The sequence below is a fragment of the Jaculus jaculus genome, chromosome 10 (genome assembly GCF_020740685.1).
Source record: "Jaculus jaculus isolate mJacJac1 chromosome 10, mJacJac1.mat.Y.cur, whole genome shotgun sequence".
Taxonomy (NCBI): domain Eukaryota; kingdom Metazoa; phylum Chordata; class Mammalia; order Rodentia; family Dipodidae; genus Jaculus; species Jaculus jaculus.
In genome coordinates this window covers 5,147,402-5,168,764 of record NC_059111.1, presented here as the reverse complement: position 1 = coordinate 5,168,764, position 21,363 = coordinate 5,147,402, and the positions used below count along the sequence as shown (strand labels likewise).

At 42.9% G+C, this 21,363-nt stretch overlaps 1 protein-coding gene across 1 annotated transcript in view; it reads right to left on the bottom strand.

Moving 5' to 3' along the window:
• Positions 1-21,363, bottom strand: part of LOC101595853 (myocardial zonula adherens protein) — a 102,514-nt gene that overhangs the window by 16,030 nt on the left and 65,121 nt on the right. The window contains exon 11 of the mRNA XM_004662499.2: positions 12,560-12,643. Within this exon, the coding sequence (XP_004662556.2) occupies positions 12,560-12,643 (84 nt within the window). The remainder of the gene's footprint in view (positions 1-12,559; positions 12,644-21,363) is intronic.

Genomic DNA, 21,363 nt, shown 5'->3' with positions numbered 1-21,363 from the left:
GTACTGACTAACTGTTCATAACGAAAAGGCCAACTCATCACAATAGAGCAATCAGATGTATGTAACATGTATAACAGGGCTTCAAAGTACACAGTCAAAACTGACAGACTAACTGATCTAAGCCATAGTTTAAAAAAAAAAAAAGTACACTAGCTCTCTCTTAGGTCAATTACATAAAAATGAAGGAAAACATAAAGTACCTAAGCATTATTACCAACCACCTAGGCTTAATTGGTATGGATAAAACACATAGGCTCTATATTTTTCACAATACTTAACCACCAGAAACCATATGCTAGACGATACAACACGTTTCAATACATTTAAAAAATTAAAATCAAAGTAGGTTCTCTGGCCATATATTATTAGAATTTTTGTTTGTTTGTTTTTTGAAGCAGGGTTTCACTTTAGCCTAGGCTGACCTTGAACTCATTCTGTAACCCAGGCTGGCCTCAAACTCATAGTAATCCTCCTACTTCAGCCTCCCAAGTGATGAGATCAAAGATGTATGCCACCATGCCGGGCCCATATTTTTAGATTTTTTTTTAAATAAGGTATCTAGGAATCTCTTGAATATTTGGAAGATAAATAACATGCTTTTAAATAACCCATAAGCCAAAGAAAAACCTGAAGGGAAATTAGAAAATGTTTTGGACTAGATGATAATGAAAACACAACACATCAAAATTTGTGGGATGCCACGGAGCAGAGATCAGAGGGTATTTATGGTGTGAAAGGGTTACACTAAAAAGAAGAAACGTCTAAAATCAGTGACCTGAAATGCTGCCTCAAGAAACTAGGGAAAGAAGAGCAAAATAATAAAAATCTAATTGGAAGAAATTAATGTACATCATGTCAAAATTTCAAATATATGGAAAATCAGCATAGCCCAAAGAAAACCAACAAATGAATGATCCCCTAACTAGACTGATGTTGGGGTGGTGGGGAGATCACAGGTCATCAATATCAGGAACTAAAGAATTATTAAAAGGAAAGAACTGAATATGTGCATGCGGGTTGGGGGAAATATTAGTTCTTCACACGAGACACAAAACTTAACAATAGACAAAGATTTCTAAGAATACACCAAGCATTAACCATAAAAGAACAATGACTAATTGAACTTTATAAAAATTAAAAATCTTGCTGGGCATAATGGTGCACACCTTTAATCCCAGTACTCAGGAGGCAGAGGTAGGAGGATCGCTGTGAGTTCAAAGCCACTCTGAGATTACATACTAAATTCCAGGTCAGTCTAGGCTAGAGTGAAATCTCACTTTGAAAAACAAATAATAAATTAAAAAATCTCAAAAATAATCTCTTCAATATTTGTCACAAAAAAATGAAAAAAAAATATTAAATCAGAGAATGAAAAAGAAGATCCAAATATATTTATTTGACAAAGAAGTGTCACAGATTTTCTTTACCAAGATTAGTGCTTGTCTGATTACCTAATAGAGCCAAAGCCCAAATATATGAATAAATCAAATCAATAAGAACTCTAAAATGCAGTGTAATTGAGCTGGGGAGGGGTGCTTGCATCACAGGCATAGAGCCCTGAGTTGGTGGTGCACACAAAAACCTGGAAATATTAAGCCTGGGGGAGGGGGAGGATGTGGAGAAACTGATAAACTCTTGCGCTTGGTAGGGGTATAAAATAGTACAACTCTTTTTTAAAAACAGTGACAATTTCTTATACAGCAAAACCTAGGGCTGGGGATAGAGTTTGTGGTAGAGTGCTTGCCTAAGCCCTCATGAGACCCTGGGTTTGATTCACACCACTTCCAAGAACAAACCTAAAGTCAGCATCTAGCTCTCTTACTCAGATATCCACCACTTGGAATTTATCCAAAGCAGTAAAAACCCATCAGCACAGGCATCAGCACAGTGACATCACCGTGGTTTAATTCACAGTAGAAATAACCCATGTGTATTAACAGGTGCATGGATAATCAAACGGTGACAGAGCCACATGATGGAATACTTCTCTGCAGATAAGGAGTACACACTCACACTGTCATGCCAGGCTTAAAGAGGGTACTGCAACTGTATAAAATGCAAACGAATCTATAGTGACAAAACACCCTATGGGAATGCCTGGGGCTGAAGAGGACAAAGATTGTAAAGGGAAGCAGAATCTTTAAATATTTTCATTTATTTATTTCAAGCACAGAGAGATAAAAAGAATAAAGACAGGGCTGGAGAGATGGCTTAGTGGTCAAGCGCTTGCCTGTGAAGCCTAAGGACCCCAGTTCGAGGCTCGGTTCCCCAGGTCCCATGTTAGCCAGATGCACAAGGGGGCGCACACGTCTGGAGTTCGTTTGCAGTGGCTAGAAGCCTTGGCATGCCCATTCTCTCTCTGCTTCTTTCTCTGTCTGTCTGTCACTCTCAAATAAATAAAACTTAAAAAAAAAAAAAAAAGAATAAAGACAGAGAGAATGGGTGCACCAGGGTCTCCAAGCACTGCAAACCAATTCCAGAAACATGTGCCACTTTGTGCATCTGACTTAACGTGGGTACTGGGGAATCAAACCCAGGTTGTTCAGCTTTGCAGGCAAGTGCCTTCACTGCTGATCCATCTCTCCAGCTCAGGAAAGAGAATCTTTAGGGGACGTTATCCATGTGCTCTCTCGAATGCCATGAGCTCACAGGATCACAGGCTGAGCATCTCCAATCTGAAAATCCCAAATCCAAAATGTGCTGAAGTGTAAACAGCCTTCAGTGGTGACATGTTGGTCCAAGTTTCAGATGCTGAAGAGTTGCCAATTTGGGATTGTTTGGGTTAGGGATGCTCAACCAGCAAATTCTATACAGATATTCCCAAATCTAAACAAATACAACTTGAAACATTTCTGGTCCCAAGTATTTCACACCAGAGAAATTCAACCTGGAGGCTGGGAAGATGGCTCAGTGGTTCAAGGTGCTTGCTTGCAAATCCACCCATGTCAGCCAGATGCAGAAAGTGGCCCAAGGGTCTAGTGTTTGCTTGCAGCGACAGAAGCCCTGGCTCACCTATTACCCTCCCACACTCCTAACACACAAATAAACAGCGGTATTGCTTTTTTTTTTAATTTTTATTAACATTTTCCATGATTATAAAATATATCCCATGGTAATTCCCTCCCTCCCCACCCCCACACTTTCCCGTTTGAAATTCCATTCTCCATCATATTACCTCCCCATTACAATCACTGTAACTACATATATACAATATCAACCTATTAAGTAGCCTCCTCCCTTCCTTTCTCCACCCTTTATGTCTCCTTTTCAACTTACTGGCCTCTGCTACTAAGTATTTTCATTCTCACGCAGAAGCCCAGTCATCTGTAGCTAGGATCCACATATGAGAGAGAACATGTGGCGCTTGGCTTTCTGGGCCTGGGTTACCTGACTTAGTATAATACTTTCCAGGTCCATCCATTTTTCTGCAAATTTCATAACTTCATTTTTCTTTACCGCTGAGTAGAACTCCATTGTATAAATGTACCACATCTTCATTATCCACTCATCTGTTGAGGGACATCTAGGCTGGTTCCATTTCCCAGCTATTATAGATTGAGCAGCAATAAACATGGTTGAGCATGTACTTCTAAGGAAATGAGATGAGTCCTTTGGATATATGCCTAGGAGTGCTATAGCTGGGTCATATGGTAGATCAATCTCTAGCTGCTTTAGGAACCTCCACACTGTTTTCCACAATGGCTGGACCAGACTGCATTCCCACCAGCAGTGCAGAAGGGTTCCTTTTTTTCCACATCCCCGCCAACATTTATGATCATTTGTTTTCATGATGGTGGCCAATCTGACAGGAGTGAGATGGAATCTCAATGTAGTTTTAATCTGCATTTCCCTGATGACTAGTGACATAGAACATTTTTTAAGATGCTTATATGCCATTCGTATTTCTTCCTTTGAGAACTCTCTATTTAGCTCCATAGCCCATTTTTTGATTGGCTTGTTTGATTCCTTATTATTTAACTTTTTGAGTTCTTTGTATATCCTAGATATTAATCCTCTATCAGATATATAGCTGGCGAAGATTTTTTCCCATTCTGTAGGTTGCCTCTTTGCTTTTTTCACTGTGTCCTTTGTGGTGCAAAATCTTTGTAATTTCATTAGGTCCCAGTGGTTAATCTGTGGTTTTATTGCCTGAGCAATTGGGGTTGTATTCAGAAAGTCTTTGCCAAGACCAATATGTTGAAGGGTTTCCCCTACTTTTTCCTCTAGCAGTTTCAAAGTTTCCGGTCTGATGTTAAGGTCTTTAATCCATTTGGACTTAATTCTTGTGCATGGCGAGAGAGAAGAATCTATTTTCATCCTTCTGCAGATATTTATCCAGTTTTCAAAACACCATTTGCTGAAGAGGCTGTCTCTTCTCCAATGAGTATTTTTGGCATTTTTATCGAATATCAGGTGGCTATAGCTACTTGGGCTTACATCTGGGTCCTCTATTCTGTTCCACTGATCTACATGTCTGTTTTTGTGCCAGTACCATGCTGTTTTTGTTACTATGGCTCTGTAGTATAGGGTAAAATCAGGTATGGTGATACCACCAGCCTCTTTTTTGTTGCTCAGTATTATTTTAGATATTCGAGGTTTTTTGTGATTCCAAATGAAGTTTTGGATTGTTTTTTCTATTTCCATGAAGAAAGCCTTTGGAATTTTGATAGGGATTGCATTAAATGTGTAGATTGCTTTTGGTAAGATTGCCATTTTCACGATATTGATTCTTCCAATCCAGGAACGAGGGATGTTTCTCCACTTTCTAGTGTCTTCTGCAATTTCTCGCTTGAGTGTTTTAAAGTTCTCATTGTATAGATTCTTTACTTCCTTGGTTAGGTTTATTCCAAGGTATTTTATTTTTTTTGATGCAATTGTGAATGGAAGTGATTCCCTGATTTCATCCTCTGTGTGTTTGTTGTTAGCATATATGAAGGCTACTGATTTCTGTGTATTTATTTTGTATCCTGCTACATTGCTGTAGGTTTTGATCAGCTCTAACAGCTTGCTAGTAGACTCTTTAGGGTCCTTTATGTATAGAATCATGTCATCTGCAAATAATGATAACTTGATTTCTTCCTTTCCAATTTGTATCCCTTTTATGTGTGTCTCTTGCCTTATTGCTATGGCCAAGACTTCCAAAACTATATTAAATAGAAGTGGGGACAGTGGACACCCTTGTCTTGTTCCTGATTTTAGTGGAAAAGCTTCCAGTTTTTCCCCATTTAGTAATATGTTGGCTGTAGGTTTGTCATAAATAGCCTTTATTATATTGAGATATGTTCCTTCTATTCCCAGTCTCTGTAGGACTTTTATCATGAAGGGATGTTGGATTTTGTCAAATGCTTTCTCTGCATCTAATGAGATGATCATGTGATTTTTGTCCTTCAACCCGTTTATGTAATGTATTACATTTATAGATTTGCGTATGTTGAACCATCCCTGCATCTCTGGGATAAAGCCTACTTGGTCAGGGTGAATGATCTTTTTGATATACTCTTGTATTCTGTTTGCCAATATTTTGTTGAGAATTTTTGCATCTATGTTCATGAGGGAGATTGGTCTGTAATTTTCTTTTTTTGTTCTATCTTTGCCTGGTTTTGGTATCAGGGTGATGCTGGCCTCATAGAAGGAGTTTGGTAGAATTCCTTCTTTTTCTATTTCCTGGAAAAGCTTAAGAAGCAATGGTGTTAGCTCTTCCTTAAAGGTCTGGTAAAATTCAGCAGTGAATCCATCCGGGCCTGGGCTTTTTTTAGTTGGGAGATTATTGATAACTGTTCGGATCTTCATGTTTGTTATAGGTCTATTTAAGTGATTAACCTCATTTTGATTTAATTTAGGTAGGTCATATAGATCAAGGAAATCATCCATTTCTTTCATATTTTCATACTTTGTGGAGTATATGCTTTTATAGTATGTCCCTATGATTTTTTGAATTTCTCTGGAATCTGTTGTGATGTTACCTTGTTCATCTCTGATTTTATTAATTTGTGTCTCTTCTCTCTTTCTTTTGGTCAGATTTGCTAAGGGTTTATCAATGTTGTTTATCCTTTCAAAGAACCAACTCTTTGTTTCATTAATTCTTTGGATTGTTCTTTTTGTTTCTATCTCATTAATTTCTGCCCTAATCTTTATTATTTCTTCCCGTCTACTAACTTTTGGTTTGCCTTGTTCTTCTTTTTCCAAGGCTTTAAGGCGAAGCATTAGGTCGTTTACTTGCAACCTTTCTAATATCTTAATATAGGCACTTAAGGCTATAAATTTACCTCTTAGAACTGCCTTCATTGTGTCCCAGAGATTTTGGTATGTTGTGTTCTCATTATCATTTGACTCTATAAATTTTTTGATTTCCTTTTTGATTTCTTCATTGACCCAGTCATCATTTAGTAGTGTATTGTTTAGTTTCCATGATTTTGTGTATGCTCTATAGCCTTTCTTGCTACTGATTTGTAGTTTAATTCCATTGTGGTCAGATAGAATGCAAGGAATTATTTCAATTTTCCTGAATTTGTTAAGATTTGCTTTGTGTCCTAATATATGGTCTATTTTAGAGAATGTTCCATGTGCTGCTGAAAAGAATGTATATTCTGCAGCCTTTGGATGAAATGTCCTGTATATATCTGTTAGGTCCATTCCTTCTATGACCTCATTTAGTCCAGATGCCTCTCTGTTTATTCTTTCCCTGGATGACCTGTCAATTGATGAGAGTGGGGTGTTAAAGTCACCCACCACCACTGTGTTTGGTGTTATCTGTGACCTTAGTTCTAATAGTGTTTGTTTGACGAATTTGGGAGCCCCCATGTTAGGTGCATATATGTTTAGGATTGTAATGTCCTCCTGTTGGAGTGTGCCCTTAATCAATATAAAGTGACCTTCCTTATCTTTCTTGACTAACGTCGGACTAAAGTCTACCCTGTCTGATATTAGGATAGCAACCCCTGCTTGTTTTCTAGGCCCATTTGCTTGAAACACCGTCTTCCAACCTTTCACCCTAAGATAATGTCTATCCTTTGTAGAAAGGTGAGTTTCTTGGAGACAACAAATTGTAGGATCCTGCTTTTTAACCCAGTCTGCAAATCTATGTCTTTTCGTTGGGGCATTGAGACCGTTGATATTAAGAGATATTATTGAAAGGTGTGTATTTATGTTTGCCATTTTTGTGTGTGTGTGTGTGTGTTACTGGTTCTACCTGTGCTCTCTTCTGTTAACTGGTATTTGAGTATAGCTTGTTTTTTCTAGGTTCCTTATATGTGTGCTTTTCCTTTTGTTCAGCATGGAGGATTCTATCAAGTATTTTCTGTAGAGCTGGTTTTGTCTTCAAATACTCCTTTAACCTGCTTTTGTCATGGAATGTCTTTATTTCTCCATCTATTTGAATGGATAACTTTGCAGGATAAAGTAACCTTGGTTGACAGTTGTTATCTTTCAGAACTTGGAATATATCACTCCAAGCCTGTCTGGCTTTAAAAGTTTGTGTTGAATAATCTGCTGTAATCCTGATGGGCTTGCTTTTGTAGGTAACTTGATTTTTCTCTCTAACTGCTTTCAATAATTTTTCTTTGGTGTGTGTGTTTGGAAGTTTGATTATAATATGGCGAGGAGAGGTTCTTTCTGGGTTTTGTCTGGCTGGGGTTCTAAAGGCTTCCTGTATCTGTATTGGCACCTCTTTCCCAAATTGGGGAAAATTTTCCTCTATGATTTTGTTGAAGATGCCTACTATGCCTCTGGAGTGGAGTTCTTCTCCTTCTACTATCCCCTGAATTCTTATATTGGATCTTTTCATAGTGTCCCGAATATCTTGAAATTCCCACTCATACTTTTCTATAAGTTTGTCTTTCTCTTTGTTGGACTGCATTAGGTCTGCCACTTGGTCTTCTAGCTTAGATATTCTGTCCTCTCCCTCATCCATCCTACTGGTGAGATTTTCTACAGAGTTTTTTATTTCATTAACTGTGTTCTTCATTGCTAGTAATTCTGACTGGTTTTTTTTTTTTATTATTTCTATTTCCCTATTTATGTCTTGTATTGCCTTCTTTATTTCATTAAATTGGTGTCCTGCCTCTTCTTTGATTCCTTTGATTTCCTCTTTGATTTCCTCTTTGATTTCTTCTTTGATTGTTTTCATGTGTTCTTTGGCCTCTTTGAACATATTTATAATTATTCTTTTGAACTCTTTCTCAGGCATTTCCTCTAACTCTTTCTCACTGGAGGACATTTCTGATGCATTAATACTTTTAGGTGGATTTATATCGTCTTGCTTTTTAGTGTTTCTTGTGTTATAATGTATATATTTTTGCATCTTGGATTAAGTTAATGCTTGGATTTTCTAGCTAGCTGTGTATTCTTAGCTGTATCAATTGATTTGATGTAATATATTTTCAGGGTAGGATCTTAAGTTATTAGGTGTGGCTCTTAAGACTCTCAGAGTATCTACAAAGATGTTCTTAGGGGTTGAGTTTCCCTGCTTTAGGAGTATTCAAGCAGGCTGAGTGGAATAAAATACAGGTAGATTCTAAAATTTAACTAAACACTGTACACAATCAATCAAAAACAGCCCCGAGTATGTATGCAAGAGTAGTTATTATAATGACCAGATCCTCTATCAACAAAGAGGTTTAGATTTCTGGTCTGTTGAGGGATCCAAGTCAGCTTGTGAAAAGTGAGACCCTTCCCTGGTGCAATCCCAGTTACCTTGGGTGATTTTGGTCTCAGTCAAGTTGCTGCCTGGGTCGTCGGGCTGCTGTTCTGATTTCTGGAGCTGGGCACTTGCTTTTCCTACGGGGCAAACCAAGTCGCTGCTGCTGTCTCTGCTGCTGCCGTAGCTGCCACCCCCGGAGCCACCACCGCTGCTGAAGCTGCCGCTGCCATGTCCACCGCCGCTGCTCCCCCCGAAGCCGCTGCTGCGGGATCTGCCGCCGCTGCTGCTCCTGGGTCCGCTGCTGCTGGGGCTGCTGGTACCGGTGCTGGAGCCGCTGAAGTTGCTGCCGAACTCTGCTCCTGCTTGGGTCCCGCTGTCAGCCCAAGTTGGCGTGGCCGGGTCCCGGGCCGCTGCTCTGTTCGCTGGAGCTGGATTCAGGCGTTGGGGGAGGGGAGGGAGCCGCGGCTGCTCTGGTTGTCTCGCTGCTCCACGTGTTCTTCTATTTCGCGGTCTTCTCCTCCGCTGCTCGCTGCCGCTCTCCCCTCACGTTTCCCGAGTTGCGGAGAGCGCGGTGTGAGGGGAAAATCCCGCACCTGGCTTTTCCTGCGGCTCGAGCTGAGAGTCTGGTGGCTTTCTGCCGCTCCGCGGTTGCGGCGGGTAGCCGAGCTGCCGGAGCCGCTTTTCCCACCTGTGCGGGCTCTGGATGCTCTATAACTCTTCTACTTCTCCGCTGCCGCCTCAATTTCCTATACACCTCACTTTTTAGTAAAAGTGTGTATTTTGCTGAATTTTTTTGGTCTTTTTCCCCCCTAGGCTGCTTTGGCGTGGTACCTACGCCGCCATCTTAACCGGAAGTCCGGTATTGCTTTTTAAGGGGATACTCAATCTGTACTTACATGGAATACATGCAGTTCAATTAAGTAAGTTACATAAAACAAAGTTGGGAAGAAAAATGCAAATGATACTAAAAGCCTCGACATGAGAAGCTAAAAAAGGACAGAGAGGGACATAACAGAAGAAATTGGTAAAAAGATAAAAATAAACCAAATTAATTGGATTTGACACATCAGAACTGCGTGATCCTCAGTCTGGCAGAAGCTGACTGCGGTGAAAGGGCACCCAGAAGCCTCAGGCTGTCCCCAGCTCAGCTCCACGAAGGGTGGTTTCTAGAACAGAGTCACACTACAGTGTTCTGCTTTCAAACACCACCACCTTGTGTTTAGATGTGAAATGAATGCCACGGGGAAGCTCGGCTCAGAGAGACTTGCATGCTTTCCAGATAGACGCAACCTAGAGTGGCTGGCTCTGGGCATTTGGGGGGGGTGTGGAATTATGTCACAAGTGCATGGTGGTCAGCCCCTCCCCCAGCTCCTCTCAGGCCCGGGGAGCCAGAGGCCAGGAGCTGTGCAGACACACTGAACAGGAATGTGTCAATAAAATAAAATGCGTACGGGAGCCCTGGTGCCTGGCACTGCAGCCCAACATCACCGGGGAAAATTAATGCTCCTCCCAGACAGGCTTCCCGGCATGCCAGCGGGTTATGCACTGTGCACGGTGCAGGACAGACAAACAGAAAAGAAGACTTTGGACCCTTTATCTAACTTTTCGTTGTGTTGTGTTGTGTATAAAGCAGAGTCTCACTCTGTCTAGCTCATGCCAACCTGGAACTCAACTCTGTAGCCCAGGCTGGCTTCAAGGTGATCCTCCTCCCTTAGCCTTCCCAGTGCTGGAATTGTAGGCATGTATGCCACCCCACCTCTCTCCCCCCCAACATCTTGCACCCTGACTTCTTTTATTTTGTTTTTTTCTAGGTAGGGGCTTACTATATCCCAGGCTGACCTGGAATTCACTATGTGGTTTCAGGCTGGCCTTGAACTCACAGCCATTCTACCTCTGCCTCCTGAGTGCTGAGATTAAAGGCATGTGCCACCACACCATGCTGCACCCTGACAAATGTAAGCTTAAGAACAATGTAATAGAATACACTTCGGAAAGTTTATCAAGGTACTAGAGACATGTGCCTGTACTTTATTTTTAAAACATTTTTATATCATAAACGAAGGATATCTCTTCTCCATAAGATGAGCAAACCAAAACTCTGAGGAAGGGGGAAGAAAAATAAAAAAAGAATGGATATTGGGCCAAGCAAGAGCAAGCTTTAGGAATTTGGTATATATTTTTGAGGAACATGTATTTGTACATCTAATAACTTTAAATACCAGTAAGGATGAGTAGTGACTCCAAGGGTCAAAGTAGTCCACATCCTCTGTTTCTTTTTTGAAGTAAGGTCTTACTGTAGCCTAGGCTGGCCTCAAACTCACAGCAATTCTCCTGCCTTAGTCTCCAGAGTGCTGGGATTATAGGTATGAGCAGCCACACCCATCATATTCTGTATTTTAAAAGACGATTCTAGACTTTCCCTTGTGATCTAGAGAAGGGCCAAACCTGGTAGACACTGAGGAGACTCAAAACTCCTCAAAGCGAAAAATCAGAGGCTGCTGAGAGTTCAACACTAAAGAAGACTGATGACACACCCACCGAGGCTCGGGGAACATTGAAAACAGGGAGGGAAAGAATACAAGAGCCACAGGGTGGGAAAGTGTGCCATGAGGTCTTGTCCCTACCACAGAGACTGGTGCACTCATCACCCCACAGAGGTTACTGATAACCCCACTAAGGAGGGGTCCCCAGGAACAGGGGTGGAGGAGAGGGAGCGCAAGAGTAAAACGTGATGGCATAGGACCAATCTGCAATATATTCATATGATAAAGACCTCAATAATTCTTTAATATTTTTATTTAGTTATTTGAGTGCGACAGACAGAGAAAGAGGCAGATAGAGAGAGAGGGAGAGAGAATGGGTACGCCAGGGCCTTCAGCCACTGCAAATGAACTCCAGACACGTGCGCCCCCTTGTGCATCTGGCTAACGTGGGTCCTGGGGAGTCGAGCCTCGAACCGGGATCCTTGGCTTCACAGGCAAGCACTTAACCACTAAGCCATCTCTCCAGCCCCATAGTTTTTTTTTTTTTTTTTTTAGAAAAGGACCATACCTTTTCTCCAAGCCCAAGGCCAGGTACCATTGTGTCTCAGGCTGACTCACTGGGAAAGGACAATGAGGAACATTGACAAGGCCAGGTGCTGGGACACTTGGCTCTTCGTAGAGTCTCGAAAGCCAAAGACTCAATGCCAAGTTCTTAATAAAGAGCCTTTAGGGCAAAGAGATTTTGGGCTTCTCCTTCTATTAACACCTAACCTCTTAGAGTCTTCCAATCTCATAATTCTCTCCTCTGGAACCCCTACAAAGTTTCCCATGTGACTCTCAGAAGGCCAGAGGCAAGGAACCCAAGCAACAGGAAGCTTCAGGTGAGAGGAAGTGAGGTCTGAAACACGCTCGCTCGATGAAGCAGAAGAAGAGCACTGGATTAGGAGTCCCCTTTTCAGCCTGGCTCTGGCATTTCCTAAGCTGGGTGAGTCTGGGTGATGTTCCCTCCCTCCCTTCTCTCTGCTGCTATCTTTCCATTTACTCACACAGAGATAATAACACCTCTCCTGATTTTCTTAAAGTCACTGAGAAAACCATGGGAGACATGTATGTGCAAATTATTCTCAGATTATAAAGCTTCACACAAATGTGAGAAATGGTTGATACTAACAGCTTCTCAGACTTGCTGAGAAAATTCTAGAACAAGACAAACTGGGATTGCAAAGGCAGCAGCACGCAGCCAGCTGCAGTGAGGAGAGTAAGAGGGAGAGAGGAAAAAGAGCTGTCAGGGCCTCATTTGCAGAGCTAGCAGTTAACCTTCAATCAATTTTATAAGGGCAGGAAATAGCCATATTTTTAATTAACTGTCAGCAGCAGGATCAGCAACGTAAACTTTAATGGTAGAAAGACACCAACACGAGGAAGCACAGTCTCTTACCTCTCCTTCCAGGAAGGAGATCTTCTCTAAAAGCTGTAAGATTAGCAGCTGTTTCTGTTGCACCTTTTTCTTTAATGATTCAATCTAGAAAGGAACACATGGAAAACTGTTAATCAAAAATACAGAACTGGGGCTAGCGAGGTGGCTCAGCCATTAAAAGCACTTCCTGTGCAAGCATGAGGGCCTGAGGAGGCCTCAGAGACTGCTGAGTTCCATCCCTGGGGCCACATAAATAGCTGCTGTAGCTGCTCAAGTCCATGTCTCCAAGTCCAGTCTCAAGGGGGAACAGAGACCTGAGGACCATCAGGGCTCGCAAAACCACCACCACCACCGCCACCACCAAACCCCACAAGCTTGAGGAGCAGTGAGAGACGCCAGCTCAAGTACAAGAACAGGGAGGAGCGCTCCCTCGGCAGGGGACACGTGGTGTTCCCCTGCAGCTACTGCAGGTGAGCATGCCCGGCTGCAGGCAAGCATGTGAGGCACCGCATGGGCACACACATGAGCATACACCACACACAACATGCCACATTGCACACGCAATATACACGTGCAGAGAGAACTTTAAGAATGTAGGTTAGGGCTTAGCAGTTAAGCGCTTGCCTGTGAAGCCTAAGGACCCTGGTTCAAGGCTCAATTCCCCAGGACCCACATTAGCCAGATGCACAAGGGGGCGCACGCGTCTGGAATTCGTTTGCAGAGGCTGGAAGCCCTGGCGCGCTCATTCTCTCTCGCTCCCTCTATCTGTCTTTCTCTCTGTGTCTGTCGCTCTCAAATAAATAAATAAAAAATGAACAAAAAATATTTTAAAAAAAAGAACGTAGGTTAATCTGGGAGGAAAGATGCCCGTGGTTGTTTGAAGCCAGCCTGCGCGTGGATTCTGTGTTCTCTGGATGAATGCGGAGCTGAGATGCTTGGATGGCAGGGCTCCATGACCCAGGGTGGTCGGGACTGAGGTGTCCCCTTATGTTCGTTTAGCCCAAGGTATCCCCACTGGTTGTGCTGTGCAGTGCTCAAAGTAATTAATACAAGTTACTCTTCTTGTTGCTGTGACCAAGTACCTCAGAACAAGAAACTTGAGGGAGGAAGGGCTTCCTGTGGGTGGCAGTCCAAGAAGAGGTACAGTCCACCATGCAGAGACGGCACGGTGGCGGGAGCATGAGGCTGGCCACACTGTGTCTGCAGGCCAGGAAGTAGAGGACTGACAGGAAGCAGACAGGAAGTAGAGGACTGACAGGAAGGGGGACAGGAAGTAGAGGACTGACAGGAAGCAGACAGGAAGTAGAGGACTGACAGGAAGGGGGACAGGAAGTAGAGGACTGACAGGAAGCAGACAGGAAGTAGAGGACTGACAGGAAGGGGGACAGGAAGTAGAGGACTGACAGGAAGTAGAGGACTGACTGACAGGAAGGGGGACAGGAAGTAGAGGACTGACAGGAAGCAGAGAGGAAGTAGAGGACTGACAGGAAGCAGACAGGAAGTAGAGGACTGCTGACAGGAAGGGGGGCCAGGCCAGCACGCTTCAGGGCCCACCCCCAGTGACCACGTCTTCCAGCAAAGCTCCCCTCCTAAAGGTTCCATAATCTCCAAACCAGTGCCACCAGCTGGGCACCAAGTGTTCAAACACATGAGTGTATGGGGGATATTTTACCTTCAAAGCACAGTGGGCATTTGACAGCGTCCCCTAGACAAACATGCTTCAGCAGGTATACACATAGCTCCAGAAAACAACTACATGACTTGAATTGATAAAGGCAGCCCACGTTTCCAATATGCAGCCATGCTATTCCTTTTAATACACTCATATATCTATTTAAACAAGTGCCAAGAGTTTGTTTTGGGGAAAGAGTCGCTTAAAGGATTAATGGAATTCACAGGGTCAAGGACTCACAAGTTCTTATCATAATAAGCAGGAAGATCTTCCTAAGCAGACTTGTACAGTACCATCACCTTTGTTTGAATAATATACCTTAGACTTGTCTAATGTTGTTCCTTCATATACCATATGTCCCTAGAAAAGGCAAAGGTTTCCCAAAAGCAAGAACCAAAGGAGTTGGTCCCAGGTCATGTCTTAAACAACAAGAACAGTATGTGGGTTCAGTCAAAAACTCTCTAACTTCTCTAACAGTTTTGTCTCTAAGATAAACATTCAGACACTCAGTTTCAAAAATCCCTCTTAGTGAAAAGCAGTGTGATTGTCATGAAAGAGAACCTACCAACATCTAGAAAAGTACATCTATGTTTGCCTTTGGCCCAGAAGTCCCTTTCCAAAGACCAGGTTCCAAAGATACATTGGCCAAAACATAAGATAATTTAGGCACAGGATTTGTATTCTTGGAAAACACAAAACTAAACTATATCAATAAGTGGCTAGTAAAGTCATCCTAACAGTGGCAGTCTACGTAACCTCCCCAAATAAAGATCTCTAAGTGCACAGTGTAATGTCCACATTATAAAGGGTGTGTGTGCATATATGTGTGTGTGTATGCATATGTCTGCATATTTGCATATGGGGACATTTATTCTACTTTTCTTATATAAACTGCATTTTGAGACTGTAACAAGCGTGAATTTATGATGGATAAGTTTTACACCACCAAAGGACTCCATGTAAACAACAAGGAAGGACACACAGGGGGAGAAACATGACTATTTTGTAATTTCTGGGAAATAATAATTCAAGCAGTTGTTGTCAACAGATGAGATGGGGTGAGTTTGAAAGCCGATGGAGAGCTGTGCAGTGTGTTTGGGGCTGCACCTGCCTGAGCCAAAGCTAGGCTAGCAGGCTGAGGAGGGGCTCAGCGGGTGAAGCACCCGCCATGCAAGCTCGAAGACCGGAGTTTGAATCCTCAGCTCGCACGCAAGAAGCCAGACGTGCCGGTGCACACCTTTGATCTGAGTGCTGGGGAGATGGAGACAGGAGGATCCCTGGGGCTTGCTGGTGAGCTAGTCTAATGGAATTGGTGAACGCTAGGTTCAATGAGAGACGCTGCCTCAAAAAAAATAATAAGGAGGCTAAGCATTGAAGAAGACGGGATGCTGACCTCTGGCCTCCACAAAACACACACACACACACACACACACACACACTCCAGAGTGTGATTTATAGGATCAACTCCTACAGTAAGCCACCAGGCAGGGGCACAAGCAGGAGATGGGCTACTGATATGAGGGTGGTGGGTATCTGGTAGACTAAGAGACTTCAGAAACACAAGAACCAAATGCAAACAGATATGTACTGATGAAGTTAAAGCGAAAGTAAGAAGGCACTGGTATTAAATGACACCAAGGAACTGTCATTTTGTTGGGCACGGGGATGGCATGATCAAATACAAAATGGGCATGTTTTAGATAGGCACTGTAATGTATACAGTAAAACATGTAAGATCTGGGCTTTGCTTTAAAATGCTACCCGAGGAAAGGAAAGGAAAAAGAGGGGGAAATAAAACAAATATGGCTGGACCATGCTGTTTGTTGAGCCCAAGAAATGAGTTTCCTGGTCTTCACTCATTATTCCCTTTGTTCTGGGTGCATTTAGCATTGCAATTATAAAGTACTTTAAATTCCACGTGATGTCAAGATATATCACCCACAGAAAAGCAAACCAAACTAGAACGTAAGAAACGGACTTTAGAGGCAACGCCTCATGTTGATAATAACTGATTACCAATTAAAAACAATAGCAAGTTATGACTTACTGCTTAGGAAATTTGCCTGAGTAGTGAGTGAGTGAGGAGGCAGTGTTGGCGGGGCGGGGAGGGACAGGCACACTCACACGTGCAGGTGGTACTGTAAATGAGAATGGCCCTTCAGGCAAGTCGGCAATAAATATTAAGAGCCATAAAGCTGTTCAGACCCTTTGACCCACTAATCCCACTCTTGGGAATTTATCCTAAGGATATAATTCAAACTTAGGGAAAAACGCACCATGTATAAAGATGTTCGTACTGCCATCATTTATTATGGAGAGAAAATGGAAATAACCTTAATGTCTTGCACTAAAGGAAGAGGCCATACATTATGAGATATCAATTTGATGGAGTATATTACACAGATGCTAAAACAAATACATTGCAAAATGGAAAATAAGTTTATAAAAAGCCTCAAGGGACAGAAAAACAGAAGTTTACCACAGTGGAAATAAAAGCTATAAAAAAAAAGTTAGATAAATGAAATAGTTCTGGGGATGAAGTAGGACTGTGGACCAAAAAAAAAAAAAAGAAAAAAAAGTTGTGTAATTTCCTTCAGTTTTTATAGGAATAGTTTTCAACAATTATCCCCATCATGCTCCTTTTCCATTCTTCTCTATAGTATAAATATTTTTAATTGACTTTTAAAATCTTCAAGAGACAGACAAACAGGTGCTGGAATTTACTAAGTGTCTAAGATGGTGAGGATAATGTGTAATCAAATAACACAAAATGTGATTTCAGGGCTCGGAAGACAGCTCAGTCAGTAAAGTGCTTGCCTTGCAAGCGTGAGGACCTGAGTTTGAGCCCCAGAACCCATGGAAGCTAGCAGGTGTGGTGGTGTGCGCCTTTAATCACAGCACTGGGGAGGTGGGGACAGGCAGATCCCTGAGGCTCACAGGTCAATGAGAGGCCTTGTCTCAAAAAAGGTGGCTGGCATTCCTGAGGATGACACAGGAGGTTGTTCTCTGGCCTCCACATGCATGTGCACCCATGTGGATGGACACCTGCACACACACATATGCACTTACCTACATATAAACACACACATTCCATACACACACACAATGTTTTAAAAAAATTTCAGACACTATAATTGTCCCAGTCTCTAAAAGACCTTGACTGCTTTGTGGATCAAGAAAAGCAAGACCTGGGCTAGAGAGATGGCTTAGCAGGTAGGTAAAGCACTTGCCTGCAAAGCCTAAGGACCAGGTTCGAATTCCCAGAACCCACATAAGCCAGACACACAAAGTGACGCATGTGCACAAGGTGGAGTTTGATTGCAGAGGCTAAGGCCCTGGCATGTCAATCTCTCTCTCTTCCTTGCTCTCATAAAAAAATTAAAATTAAAAAAGAAAAGAAAAGCAAGACCTGTGGTTTAGTTTGTAAAGGAGAACCTAGGGCACCAGTGACCAGTAGGATCTTTGTTGGGAGCAGCTCCTGGGAAGATGCAGAGGTCCTGCTGACCACCGCCCCCTAGAGTTTAGTTTTAAAACGACAGCCAGCTTTCTACCTCTTACCTTCTAGGATTCAAACCAAAAACCTTCTGGCCTTTAAGCAGGGTCACAAAACCTAGGCGATGCGTCACAGAACAGAACAGTCATCCAGGGCCTGGCCCAAGAGATGCTAAACACCCCAGCCTCCTGCTCGGAAATCCAAACTTCTCGTGCTCCGACTCCCTGTGTGGCAGCACATGAGGCTCTTCGGCCATAATCCCAGGTTCCTTTAACGCCTGCCTCATCCTCCACGAACCCTACAGTTAGGCCACTGTGTCCCCTCAGCACTCCACAAGAACACTAAGGCCCCACCTCCAGGACCATCAAGAATGCCTTCCCACCCTCCAGTGCCTTCACCACCAGGGTGACTCCTGGCATCTTGGTTGACTCATAGTTACCTCCTGGACCACTGTGTGCCAAGTCCTCCAGGCTGGTTTTGAGTGTACCTATGTTATGATGCCTTATTCGTACGTATCACCACTTCCCTTGTAAGGACCTCAGACCCAAATGGAACCGATGCTTAGTGTATCAATTATCTTAGTAAAAAGATCTCCTCCACAAAGTCTGAATTATCTTAGAAAAATAAAAAGATCTCCACAAAGCCTGAATACTGCCTAAGTTGACAATACAATTGGAATGCCCTGGTTTTTCCTCAGCTATCCCCTGTGCCAGGAAGTCTACACAGCCCGCAAATGACCCTGATTTTAATCTGTTGGGAACTTACGTTGGTGGTGGGGTAAAGCACGCACCATGCAAACGTGAGGACCTGAAGTTTGAAACCCAGCACACACGTAAAAGGTCAGCATTGTGGCAATAGTGAGGAGGCAGAGGCAGGAGGATTCCCAGGGCTTGGGTTAAATTCCCACAAAAAGGGAAGAACAGTAGAAATAATTAGGGTTCCATTCTTGGGGCTCCTACCCAGGCAAACAGAAAGTCCCACCTCAGATCAAATGAGTCCTAGCTTAAGAAAATGAAACACGGGCTTAAGCAACCAGAAACCAGCAGCCGACCTCTAATTACGGACTTCAACAATGAGAAATCACCAGTGACTCTAACTAGGGGCTCAGCGATCAGAAGCCACCATCTGACTTCTAACTAGAAACTTGCTAATTAACTAACCCAGTATCTCCTTTGTCTTGCTTCAGAGAACACCCCTTTCTCCCATCCCTAATGCCCTGAGGTGAACTAATACCCCCACCACTGCCAGATTCCTGAATTCAACTGCTTAGAACAAAAAACAAAGTGAAATAAAGAGTCACATGTGCTTTAACTGTTTAAAATTTTCCAAAGGACTTTTCTGACTGTGTATGTGGTTTGCATGCATGTGTATATATGTGCACACACACATGCAGGGTACACATGAATGTGGATAGCAGAGGTTAAAGTCGGTTGTTCTCCATCTTTCTGAGACAGGGTCTCTCACTGAGCCCAGAATTCACCAATTCCACTAAACCAGCTAGCCAGCAAGTCACAAGGGTCCTCCTGTCTCTGCCTCCCAGTTCTGGGAGCACAGATGTGTACTGTCATGCCCAGCTTCTGAGGGTGCCAGAGACCGGAACTCAGGTCCTCATGTTTGTATGGCAAGCCTTACCCACTGAACCATCCTCCCGGCTCCCCAGCATTAAATATTTTAAAGCCAGACTATACTTCTGGTGCTACTGCTCATCACGTTTGAAATATATTTTATTTTCCGTTCCTTTTACTTTTATGAATAGCCACTTAAGCCCACAAACCCATGGAGTCAGGATCAGAGTGTGGGCCTGTGTGTGCAGAGCATCATGTTAATGAAGAAGCCCCGCCCACCATCGCCAGGGTGCCAGTCCTCACATCTCAAAGCTTTCTTCCTGTTGGTTTTTGAGGTAGGGTCTCGCTGTAGCGCAGGCTGACCTGGAATTCACTCTGTAGTCTCACAGTGGTCTCAAACTAACTGTGATCCTTCTACATCTGCCTCCCGAGTGCTGGGATTAAAGGATTAAAAATGTGCATCACCACGTCTGCCAAGACTTTGTACTTTTAACTGTATCTATGAAGAAACAGTTCCAGTTCACACTGAAACATCTTATCAATAAATATGAAACCATGTTTCTGAATAGAATGAGCAAAGCCTGGTTATGAGTTCTAGGTCAAAACTAAGCAACACGTGGAGTCCTTAGAATCTTCGCAGGGAAAGGTATGCTGTTATATTATTTGAAAATTTAAAACCTTCATGAGAAAATAGATCAAAAAATTTCCATTATTGTTTTCAAAACCACTACAGATCCATCTAGTAGTGAGCTGTCAGGTATGGGGATAGAAGAGGCCAGGCAAAAACCTTCTGGAATTCACCCAGACTTACACTGGAGGAGAACTAGAGGACACACCCTACCACACACACAGAGTACACACACACGCACACACACACACACACATCATACATACTAGACGTGTCACACACACACAGAGCACATACAAACACACATCATACATACTAGACACATCACACACACTACGGAGTACACATACCACATGCATCACACAAACTACACACACAGGAATCATGTTTGATCCCTACATACCACAATGAGAAATGGGAACAACTAATATCTTATGCTCTTCCTCTGAGAAGTTTTGTTTGCCTGTTTGTTATAACTTCTCCTAATTCTATTCTGCAAGTTCTCTGATGGTGTTATTTCAGTAATTGTATTTTTAATGTATTCTCCTCAATTCAAAGCCACCACAAAATGCTTAACATTTGAAATAAATAATAATACTGCACAGAGAAACAGGACAAGCTCAGAACCTGCCCCACACTAATGCCGAAGAAGGCAGGTCTTAATCAGGATGGGGGATAATAGAACTTTACCTGGGGGGGGGGGGATGAATTAAGGCCACAACAAAACGAAAGTGAAAAATTGCTAAATGAAGCCCTGAGTGGGGAAAATGAAAAATCAATGAAGGCACGGAGGGAAAAAGGTCCATTTTTCATCTTCATGATGCTTCATTGGGTTGGTGGAGATTCATTTTCAATTAATGTGTCTTGTGGCATTCAGCCAGGCTAGATATGAACAGGGCACATATTTTAATCAATTCTTTCTATTAAGTTTGAAGTAATATATAATAATAGAACTATGCTATTCTAAAGGATCAGTTGAAATGGGCTTCTGGGTGAAATAATCTAATTTGCTTTGATTTCTATCTTACATTAATGATAACCCAACTTCTGAGAGAGGAACAAAACGCAGATTGGCTGGGCTGCGTAAGGACAACTTGGCTCTTAAGATGACAGGAAGGATGGATACACTGGTTCCCCAATGTCAGGGCATCCACTGGGAGGAAGAGGTATACTGGGCATCAGTCCTCTCCTGGGTTCGCTCGTCTTGATGCTCAGAAGCAGTCCTAAGTGGTCATCCCCCTTGACATGGAAGCCAAGGTTCCAAGACATCCATTGCCAGATCACCCCCTAGGTGAAATCTCAGCCCTGTCCCCTGATGCTGAGGCACCGGCTCTTTTATTCACATCCTGCTGCTCAGGATTGGTCTGAATCCAGTTCTCTCAGAGGCTACAAGCCAGTACTGACAGGGTGTCCTGGGGGAGACTGGGCCAGAAAGAGGGTTGTGTGGGTGTCCTGAGGGGAGACTGG